This window comes from Xenia sp. Carnegie-2017, unplaced genomic scaffold, assembly GCF_021976095.1.
Source record: "Xenia sp. Carnegie-2017 unplaced genomic scaffold, XeniaSp_v1 HiC_scaffold_20, whole genome shotgun sequence".
Lineage (NCBI taxonomy): Eukaryota > Metazoa > Cnidaria > Anthozoa > Malacalcyonacea > Xeniidae > Xenia > Xenia sp. Carnegie-2017.
In genome coordinates, this window is record NW_025813483.1 from 7333618 (window position 1) to 7345255 (window position 11638).

Genomic DNA, 11638 nt, shown 5'->3' on the forward strand with positions numbered 1-11638 from the left:
TTGGCTCTAAACACAAGTGTCTATTTAACAAATAGATAACATTTAACCGTTGTCTATACAGTTATAGATACACGGGTATGACGTCAATTGTGATAAAAACGAAAGTGGCCACTAGCCATCGGGCGAGTGATCACTTAGACACGTCAGAAAACTGTTTTGAAAAACTATAACAAAAATAATATCAGTGAAAAAACCCTTAAAAGTCGCGAGAAACTTAAGACGTCACTTTCCGTGATGCGAGGCTTTTGAATACAGTCACGTGCCATGCAATCTAAGCTGGGGCGCTCGTAAAATGCTGAAAGATTTAGGCAATTACTTAATCATATAGCTGAAGAACATTTTCAAATATTGAACAAGTTTGACTTAAGTAATTTTAATTATACAATTTTCTTTGATCTATGTTGATTAAATCTACTTCATGAAGTCACGATAGTTGAGCCTGTTAAGGCTTAGGTAAAAGTTCCTAAGTATGATTATAAAGATAGTGACAGCCGCAGCCGAAGTTAGCAATTATGAAAGATGGTCCGAAAAAAATTGAAAACTTAATATAAACAAGAAGTCTATCAGGTGTCCACTCGAATACTCTAGAACAGTGTTTGTTTATATTTGTTTTATTATAATTGTTACCAAATAGCACAACGAAATTCAGGGCAATCTAATCTCACATGTAATACAATGAGTAAGTAATAAGATGGTTGCCCACTTGCACTGATTACATCGTTGGTGTTTTTGTCCTCGCGCATGTTGTACCGCGCATATCGGCAGATATTCTAGCAAGATATTTTGGACCTTTTCACTTGTTCCCAACTACTGAAATGACACGACATCATTTCTTATATTGAAATATTTTCAATTTCATTATGAAGAAATGACGTCATGTAATTGCAGTGGTTGGAAACAACCTTAAGTATCTTGCTGGAATGATGGCGGCCGTGAAGATCCGGTGCCCACTTGTGTGGCCCTTCAGTATAATTTTTATTCTGTGGTATGAATTATATTATATAAGGAAGATATAAATTAATTTACTTTGTTATAAGAAATATAAACTTTTTACTCCTTATATTTATATGTTGCTCTACATTGAGTTTTAGCTCTACATTAAGTCTATAACAGAGAAGTAAACGAATATATTCCGCAATTTGAGCTAAATTAAACGCAGATTATATTTGTTTTGTAATTATTTATCAAATTATTTATTCAAAACTGTCAGTTTCATAATATCGATCTACATAAAATTTGATATTTTCACTTGTCGTTTTTATTTTATTTTTCTCCCATCATGATGATGGACAAAGACGTGAAATTGAAGAATAAAGATTGCTGTGTGGTCAATATGGCTTTAAGTACCTAACAGTGTGGTCCCCCCTCATCAAGCATAAAAAAGCTTCTCCATCGACGCTTTCACAGTTATATAGTCAGGACCAACTTACTTGCCACACTTCCTCCTATTTTGGGCACTGCTAACTTTATCATTGCTAACTTTTGCCATCTCGTAATCCGTATAGCTGTTACACCAGCTAAGCAGCTCATTGTTCAAAACACTCTTTCCATCTTTCTCTCATACTTACGGTATTTGTCAAAACATTTCCATTTTCTCTATCATTATTTTAAAATGCTAAGCAGATCTTTATTTTTCTTCCTTGCTAATTTTTATAAATCGTTCTTTCCCAGTGACGCCAATAGCGCAATAATTGAAGTGCGTGTGGAGGGCTGTATTCAAGTATGTATGTTTTGTCGTATTATAAGATTCTTTGAAATCAGTTGTCTCTTAGGGATTACAACATAAATGTGTCAATATTTGCTTCTTCAATGATGGAGCTTACGTCGCGTATTTTTGCCTCCCTCTCCCTCTCTACTCTCTAACCGATTGCAAAAGCCATTGTAAACAGTTTAGCTTTCGTCATTTTTACCTCTACCATGTGGTTTATCGAGTTGTATCACTTTTGTAAACCTGTTAAATATCATCAGTCATCTCAGTATCCCATTTCTTCTTCGCTATTCTCTTTCTTTGTTTGCACTCCTTCCTTCCGTATTCCACTACTTAGTCTCCTCAGACACGTAGCCAGAACGCTAATCTTGGGGGGGGGGGGAACTGGCATGCATAACACGCCATATTAGTTTCTTTTGAAATCCATTGTTTATTCAGGACTATAAAATGAAGAAAGGAATATGCCCCCCCAATTATCGTTCTGGCCACGTGTTAAAGTCTCATTGACTATTTTCCTTCAAGAAAACAAAGCAAATTATTTTTACCTGTCTAGCTTACCATCTAATTGTTTGACGCAGTGCGTCAGTCATATATAGGAACGTGTTAGGTACTTAAAGCCATATTGACCACACAGCAATCTTTATTCTTCAATTTCACGTCTTTGTCCATCATCATGATGGGAGAAAAATAAAATAAAAACGACAAGTGAAAATATCAAATTTTATGTAGATCGATATTATGAAACTGACAGTTTTGAATAAATAATTTGATAAATAATTACAAAACAAATATAATCTGCGTTTAATTTAGCTCAAATTGCGGAATATATTCGTTTACTTCTCTGTTATAGACTTAATGTAGAGCTAAAACTCAATGTAGAGCAACATATAAATATAAGGAGTAAAAAGTTTATATTTCTTATAACAAAGTAAATTAATTTATATCTTCCTTATATAATATAATTCATACCACAGAATAAAAATTATACTGAAGGGCACGGCCGCCATCATTCCAGCAAGATACTTGTTGTTTCCAACCACTGCAATTACATGACGTCATTTCTTCATAATGAAATTGAAAATATTTCAATATAAGAAATGATGTCGTGTCATTTCAGTAGTTGGGAACAAGTGAAAAGGTCCAAAATATCTTGCTAGAATATCTGCCGATATGCGCGGTACAACATGCGCGAGGACAAAAACATCAAAGGCTCCGACATGAGTCGCCCTTCTGAATAAATATCTAATCTGTGTTCATACTTTATTCCTATTGTGTTCACATAAACATAATATGTCAATATAAATACATAATTAATATCCTATATGCATAATTAAACAATATTGGATATAATCAATATAAATATATCATATAAGAATATATATCATGTATTTCAATTGACATATAGCTACTTCACACTTTACGCACGAGACACTTAATAGCTTTCCTAAATTTTTATTTTGCTAACCATGAAGCTCGTCGACTTCGACATCACCCCCGTAAAATAGTGCGGTGGACGACCCATAAGGGGGGTGAACACGTTCCCCTTGGTGCTGCAACTGACAAGAACGATCAGTGCACCTACATTGACATAGATAATTAAGCGGAGGATAACTAGCACTAAAGGAACCAATTTGAAACAACTCCCTTCGGCAGGAACGCTCACGTACTTTGCACGCATCAAGTTCTGCTGTAAGATGTCGGAGGATTTCCTCAGAGTCCTCAAGCTTTTGTTTGTACATTTCTTTTCATCGTTTAGTTTTCTCTGTCTTTACGCTCACGGTCAAAGTCTTCTTTATAAACGAGTATCTGCGACTTCAACATTTCACATTTTTCTACTTCGTTTTCATCGCGATTATGTTGAACACTTTGTTGCGCGTACAAAGCCGAGGCTAATCGTCCTAATTCGTCTTCTAAAGGACTTTGTCGCTCTTCAAGTTCATTTACTCGTCCTTTTACTATTTTACTTCCTCTACGAGTAAATCTCTCCTTTTAAGCATTCTGAAGCGCATTTCCAATTGTTCGTAGTCATTTTTCCAGCCATGATTAATTTCAAGTAATACGTTGTATTTTTGTTTACGTTTGTCCTCCCCTTCAGCCAGTCGCAATCTCTCGTCGGCAAGGCGCGAAGTTTGATTACGCGATTCATTGTTCAGTTTATCATTTTCTTGTCGTAAATTTCTCATCATTTTTGCCAAATGTTCGTTGTCATTTAAACACTGCTTGTATTTCAGTTCAAGGTCTTCGTAACTGCACTTTTCATTTTTGATTTCATTATCCATTATCGGCACAAACTAATTTCAAGTCTTATTTTCTCTTCTCGACGACTATATCCGATCACTCTACGATCGTGTTTGATCTGATGCCTTGCACTCTCGTCGTTGTTCTTTATGCTGTGCAAATGACGTATTTTAATATATTGTCATGGGGATTCACCCACGCGTATGTAAACTATTTATCAAAACAAACATTGTAGATGATTTCGAAAGTGAAGAGGTGTCTTGACGATATAATATCATTAAATAAACTTTTTTGACTATCCTGACAACCAAGTTTCACCATTCATTACCCCCTAAAATCATCACGCAATCAAAAGTAACAAGCAAATGTTATTTTGCAGAAATTTGCATGATATAATAATGACCTTTTATGGACTCCATTTACGTTTTATGTGATAATTTACATAAGAAAATAAACATTCTCACAAAATGCAGCAGTATTATTTCATATTTTCATTTGTACCTATGTTCGATAGACAATCAATTAGCAATTACAATCTCGATTGAGAATTTATGTCCGTTGACTTGCGCTTCTTGTGACAGATGCTCAAGCCAGTTATCGCATCAATGTTTACTTAAATTCTGAAATATTAAACGATTGCCTGAAACGCGCTTCAACAGATGGGTGTAATACAGACGTCAAACAATGTGCGTCATCTTATTGGAATACATGTAAGCTGGCATGATTTATTTAACATCAAAAGAAAAGACGATTTCACGAAACGTCTCAAAAACAACATGAAAACGTCACAAATTTAGATGGAAGGAACAGGTCCAACGCAAAGACAAGATTGAAAATCCAAGTGATACGGAAATGTTTCGCTTTCTCAATAGCTCAGCTAAGCGTTAAAGTGAAATTATCGTACTCTATTTCGAGTGATGCACAAGCATTTAAGCTATAATAAAAATTACGCCACAAATAACTCGCACGAGACTGCGATACAAATTGCTTCAAGCTTACCGCACATCGTTGCAGAGCGTTGCAGCGATAGCTTACACCGTCTGAAAGTGGGAAATCTAGAAGATATCCCTGCTGAGATGCAAATTTGTTGCCACTAAACGTCGCACTTGAAGCCGGGTACTCAAATAGTCACTTGAGTTTAGCAGTCTTCTCTAGAACACAAGGCGAAGGACAGAGCTCTATCCAGAAGACTGAAAAGAATCAGTCAATACGATTCAAACGACAATAATAAACTATTGAGCAGTTTACTTGTTTATAGGCGACTTGCCGCCCATGGTGTTGTTTTGGTTTATACCTTAATGTGTACCAACAATAGGAATGAAAGTGTAAACGACGCACATCTTCACCTATTAAAATGATGAAGTTGAGTCACGGTTCATTTTATGTACCGTCAGTGGCGACGCCAGCCTCCGACAAATGGTCATGCAATCGAGCGGTGGATTACTGGCCCCCCGTCAAATAATAAAATAAAAATTTTACATGTTTGTAAATGTAGATCGTCCAGGTTGGTATAGTCCTGAGAAGGATTGTTTTTGTTGTTGTTGACTGACGTTTCGACAGCCTTAGCTGTAGCCATCTTCAGAGTCAAATAAAAACTTTCCTGTGTGGGCTACTAGTTGAGAATGTACTAAAATACCCAACATTAGCAAAAAATACCTTGACAGGAGAAATAGATGACACAGCTTGCCTTAAAACAAGATTCAAACTATGAGCTGCACAATGAACAAAGTAAGCAAAAGCATACTGTTGACACATTAATGCTTGGGCACCACCAATATGACCAAATTTGTAAAAATGCAATGCTATGAATAAATGTTGAATCTGAATAACACAAAAAGGTATAATCACTTCGGATTCCATATCTCTCTATATAGCAAAAACACTGTTTCATAACCCCCACTTCCCCTCCGTCACTATTACTAATAAAGCTGTAATTCCTGAGCAGGGACGTAACTAGAGCGCTGATTTCTTTAGGAAAGAAATTCACTTTCAAGAGAAACCATTCAGGACAATTAAATATATGAATAACCATGCAATCCCTCAATCAACATTCTAGTTACGCCACTGTTCCTGAGGGAAGATACAACAACATTACCAACTTGAGCTGGAGTCAATATTAGCATTTATTCGAAAAACGGATGGTTTGTGGGCCCGTTTCAGCTTGAACGTGGCAGGAATGAATCACAAGAGTGAATCACAACTCCATACTAACTCCCATGAGCTTTGAGAAAACGCATATAGGTAAATGTCAGAGCATGCAAAAGGATGTCGAGTACTGATGTCTTACTTATTGCCAACGTGGCGCAAACAAGGCAATGACATTTAAATGATTTAAGAAAATAGCTAAGATTTGAACTAAACTTGTCAATTACATCTCATCGTAAATTTTAGGACGTACCGTAAAATTGTTTCAGAGGTTTAATGACGCACTGTACATTTTTCGTTATTTTGCTGTAGAGCATGGGCATACCGGCTAACCTTTTTTAGGGAGTCTGTGATGTCGGTACATTTTCAATCGTGAATAACTTAATTTCCCGACTTTCCAGTCACCCCAGTGACATTGCATATGAAACGCCTATGCGAAACGCCTATGCTACTCAGTCTAACGAATCCAAGATGATAAGAGTGAAGAAACCACTTATCATTTACAGCTTCGACACTAAATATTGTGCTATAAGCATATTTCATAAAAGAAAACTACCTAATTTAGACCTTCAACACGGATAAATGTACGCATAAATGAATGGTACATGTTCAGGGGATCTTTTCTAAATTTCACCACAGCTTTTCTATCATATGTTAACATCATTCGATGAAGTAAATAACTCAGAAATCATACGTTGATGGAATTTATGTCAACCAAAAGTAAATAGTTGTACATGGCGTCTATGTTATACTAACTGTTTTTGTCAGATGCAATACGGTAAAATCCCCCGCAAAAGAACCTAGATTTTAAGAACAAGTAAGGGGCTAAAATTTCTGAATTATACCCTGTTTGTATAAGAACCTGTGTAGGATAAGATTTCAAATGGTTTGGTAAGTTCAAAGAGGCTGAAACTTAGAGAAAATAAACTTTTTACAAAGCAATAAGACTAGCCTTGAAAAAATGTAAGTTCTTATGCGCGGGGTTCTACTATAAAAGATTGAAACATTTATACAAATAATAAAATAAAGAAACGGTTGAACTGCATAAGGAGAAGACAAATGTTACTTTGCAACCGTAAGTGATCAGGAAGGGCTTGTTCAGCTATCCCGGCAAGGCTCAAAATCATCGAAAATAATCCATCATTCAAAGCCCTGTTCACAGGTGATTATAGTCGTCTCATGCAGGCAATATCATATCAGCATGGGTCCAAAACGAAGATCACTTTGATCGTACAGAAAATTTTCCGTAAAGTCCATAATACATAATACAGATGATCACTTGGAAATTAACTAGGCTTAAGTAGGCATATCATGCATCTACCAAGTACAAATATGTAACATCGGACAAGCTATTCTTCCGCTCTACTTAATAAGGTAGGCAATAACTTTCCATGTTATCGTTTCATCCTTCGGTTTCGAATCGCTACCTAAAGAACCATATCCTAATTTGGTAGTAAATCGTTTGTTGTAGCAATATTGAACTTGGGCATGTATTAGAAACAATTAACACTTTATCTCTGACAATTTACACACTTATATCTATAATTGCTTGACGGCAAATAATTGCTAAAACTATAGATCAAAGACAAAATGTATCGCAATTTGTCATTGTCGTTCGAGACACGACACTAAACACATTTGTTAAACATAAATGCATGGTTCAAAAAGCTGACCTGACATAAATCACGATAAAGTCGTAGGGCTTAACATAACTATGTGGCATTTTTTAATAAAATCTCAATCAATAGGACGATTTATGATTACTCACGGATCACCGTGGAAACGGCAGAATATTTTAAAACTGATACGAATAATTACAACTGTTAAATAAAAAACGTTTCTTTGCTCTTACACACGACTATAAGTGTCTTTAATACATTCTTACGGAAATAGGTTCTTATTGATCCATCATGTCGTTATTGAAGTTTGTAATGACCTGTATGAAAACAAATCTCGACAAATGTTACTAAGCCCCTATGGTCACTAAAGACAAATAGTATTAGAGACATATAATTGTAGTTATGTAGTTAGGGATAGCTATACGATAGTGATACGACTCTAGCTTGTTTAACTACCAATACTCAATGCTGTTTGTTTCAAATGCCCAACTTCTTATGCTAAGTTTCATTCTTTCACCAACAAAAATTCGCTTCCATGTTCAGAGGTGTGCTCGGAAGTTGGAACAAGTCATATCGCTTAACATCAAATGTACTGAGCGAGCAAGGTAGCATATGATCATCGTGACTATACAAGACATATGACGAAACAAAAGCTATATCAAAAAAATATCCATGCAAAATATGTTTCTTCTATTTGTAAACCAAAAACTTCGTATCATGTCAGTTGCGTATTTTGTCCTCAAATAGATCACCGATCATGAAGCAATATGCTCCTATTAGAACGCTTTAACTGCGTAGGCAACGCACCTAATTTGCGTCATTGCATATTTTATTACAATTAAAAAATTCCGAACATTTGAAAGCTAAATTACTCTGCTACTATAGCATTACATAAGAATAATAAACACATATGGTAACATTATTCTTTTAGCAACACAGGCCGTAACTTGAGGTATAGTTGAAGTGTGCAGCGACAACATAATGCATGTAATTACATCAAGTACTTAATAAAACGCGTTTGATATTTGAATCATCTGACACGAATGACAAATGTTGTTCAAAACTTCCGCGCACACTAGGAACTTTTGACGATCACACTTGTCACGAATAACAAGTTCGCGCGGCAAGTTCACCAGTGTGCGGCGGGCTTTACGTAGATGATATTTTTTGTATATTTAACAACGAAAACGACGCCTCATTATTCCTTAATTATTTAAACCTACTACACACAAACATTACCTTTACAGTAAAAAAAGAACAGGACAATAAATTGCCTTTCTTAGACATACTTATCACTAAAGACACAACTTCAGACAAATGCATAACTTCCGTCTTTCACAAGAAAACTTACACCGGACTCTTAATGAACTTTTTTAGTTTTACACCACGTAATTATAAAACAGGACTTATAAAAACTCTCCTTGAACGCATCCACAGAATCAACAATACAGCAAAGCGCTGCGAAAATGACATAAATACACTAATTGAAACTTTAAAACGCAATTCTTTTCATGTCCATTTCATAGACAAAGTCATACAATCATTCAACGACAAAATACAATCAGACACACAAGCATCTGATGAACCTAACCAAAACAAACCAAACATATACTATTTCAAACTTCCTTACATTAACTCATACTCACACACCACTCAACAAAAACTACGGAAGTTAACAAAACGCTTCTGTGTTGACTTAAAAATCAAGTTGGTCTTCTCATCTTACAAAATAAAAATCTTTTAGTTTTAAAACAGTATTCCATCTCTACTCAAATCTTGCGTGGTTTATGAATTTTCATGTGCGGGATGTAATTCCCGTTACGTTGGTGAGACAACTCGCCATCTCTCCACACGCATCAAAGAACACACACATTCTGACCAAAACTCACATATTTATAAACACCTTCACACTCCACCACATTGCAAATCAAAATACAACCATTCATGTTTCGCATCTTAGACACCGCCAACTCTCCTTTTTCTCTTAAACTGAAAGAAGCGCTCTACATTAAAAAGCTCAAACCAGACCTCAACAAACAAATATACCAAATTAATACAATATTTAACCTGTAATATAAGATCTAACACTAATTTTGTAATTTAATACATTTAACGATAGTCACCTACACATATATATATCATGTAAATAGCATAATCACCTTCATTCTATGTACTGAAGATGGCATAAGCATGCCGAAACATGTTTACTATAAAAAAACTCGTCGTTCATTTAAAATGTTGTGGATTTCTGGTGATCTGGAAGAACAATTATTTGAGACTAATTCATTACAGGCCATTATTTTCACCTTACTATTGTATTTATTTCTTTAATAAATCTATTCAATAATTTACCATGTTTATGGTATTAGCTTGATAAATTTGCTCGCTGATTAGGAACTGAAGTAACGTTGCTAGGTGAATTAGACTATGACGTTGCTATTTAATTAAAGAACTTACTCTTCATCAGCTGTGTATTGCAAGTTATGAGGAGTAAAGCGGTGTTATATCTCACTTATGTGTTTTCATTTCGTTTGGTAGCTACATAATAGCAATTGCATAATTTATATAAAATCTCCACTGCGTTAATGAAAATGAGAGATGAAATTATTTATATTTTGAAATTGGAGACAGCGGCAAGATGGCTGTGAATTTAGACAAACAAGAATAATGCACGATCTGCATTAGTTGCCATCAAACCAGCTTTAAAGTAACTCTCTAGTAAAAACAAAATGTACCTCAAATGGCACGTAACAGTTGGAAGATTTAATCGCTCTGTTTACATAAAAGTTGCAAATATACATATATATATACATAAAAGATAAAAGTTTCTCCGGATTTTAAATGATTTTTATTGAGCTTTTGACTCGTTGCTTCGAGCCTTCATCAGAACGAGGAAATTACTATTTACATGTGCTTTTAGCTTGTAGACGCTTAGAGCGTCTAATTGGATTAGCGGGTGGATTAATGTGATTGGATGGGGTGGAAAGCGTTGCCATGGGTTTTGGTGTATTGTTAATATAATCGGTGTTAATATTATTACAGTGTAATGTTGTAGTTTTGGTGTTGTTTGTAGTTTTGGTGTTGTTTGTAGTTTTGGTGTTGTTTGTAGCTTTTTGTCCTTTTTTTCTTTAGTTGTGAGTATATGATGGGTATGTCGATATGTCTGTTTATTGTGTCGTTGCCTTTACTGTAACAAGCTTTAGTACTTTAGCTTCTGTCCAGTTGAATGTGGGGTTATTTCCGTGGGTATGTTCTAACGGTAGTGAGTTCGGATTTCGTTGTTTTATGGCGTTTTTGTGTTCTGTGAGTTATGTTTCGATTTTCTTTGGTGTTTGTCCTATGTATTGCTTTGAACAGTCTTTGAACGTCTACAAGCAAAAAAGCACATGTAAATAGTAATTTCCTCATTCTGATGAAGGCTCGAAGCACAATAAAAATCCTTTTATACAATCCGGAGAATCTTTTATTTCTATACATATATATAAGTATATAAATTGATAGAAGAAGAAAATACACAAAAACTATAATTTCATCCTGACAAGCCTGTTTCGTGATTTCTCACTCTTCAGGGGATAATATTGAATTAATACAAAAGCATGTGCTTGATTATATATACAAGAGGAAGTTAGGGTATAGTTAAGATAGAATTACATAATATGTTACGTGTACAAACGTACACCTAATAAAAGTGCCTTGTGTCTATGGCGACAAGAGGAGATAAGTTCGTTACGTTTGTTGAGTGATGATAGTTGTGGTTGGTAGGTGATGAAGAATTTTTCTTTCAGGCATAGGTTGCATCTTTTGTTGGCGCTGTTGTACGGTTTGCTGTGAGTAATGATGTTCCATGAGATATCGTGAGCGATGTTGTCTTTTAGTGTCCATATGTGTTTACTGAGTTCGGTAGAGTTTTTTAGTTTTTTGTGGCGGA

General features: G+C 35.2%; 1 protein-coding gene and 1 long non-coding RNA gene across 2 annotated transcripts; one reads left to right on the forward strand and one right to left on the reverse strand.

Moving 5' to 3' along the window:
- Positions 1-3460: 3460 nt before the first annotated feature.
- Positions 3461-3987, reverse strand: LOC124441596 (TNFAIP3-interacting protein 3-like). The gene is made up of 2 exons (XM_046992071.1): positions 3769-3987; positions 3461-3694 (listed from the first exon to the last, which is right to left on the reverse strand). Exons 1-2 carry the CDS (start codon positions 3985-3987, stop codon positions 3461-3463), a joined length of 453 nt encoding a protein of 150 aa, XP_046848027.1.
- A 694-nt stretch (positions 3988-4681) lies between these two features.
- LOC124441937 lies at positions 4682-6831 on the forward strand. Its single transcript, XR_006947041.1, has 2 exons — positions 4682-5450; positions 6003-6831. It is a non-coding gene; the product is annotated as an uncharacterized LOC124441937 (long non-coding RNA).
- Positions 6832-11638: the final 4807 nt, after the last annotated feature.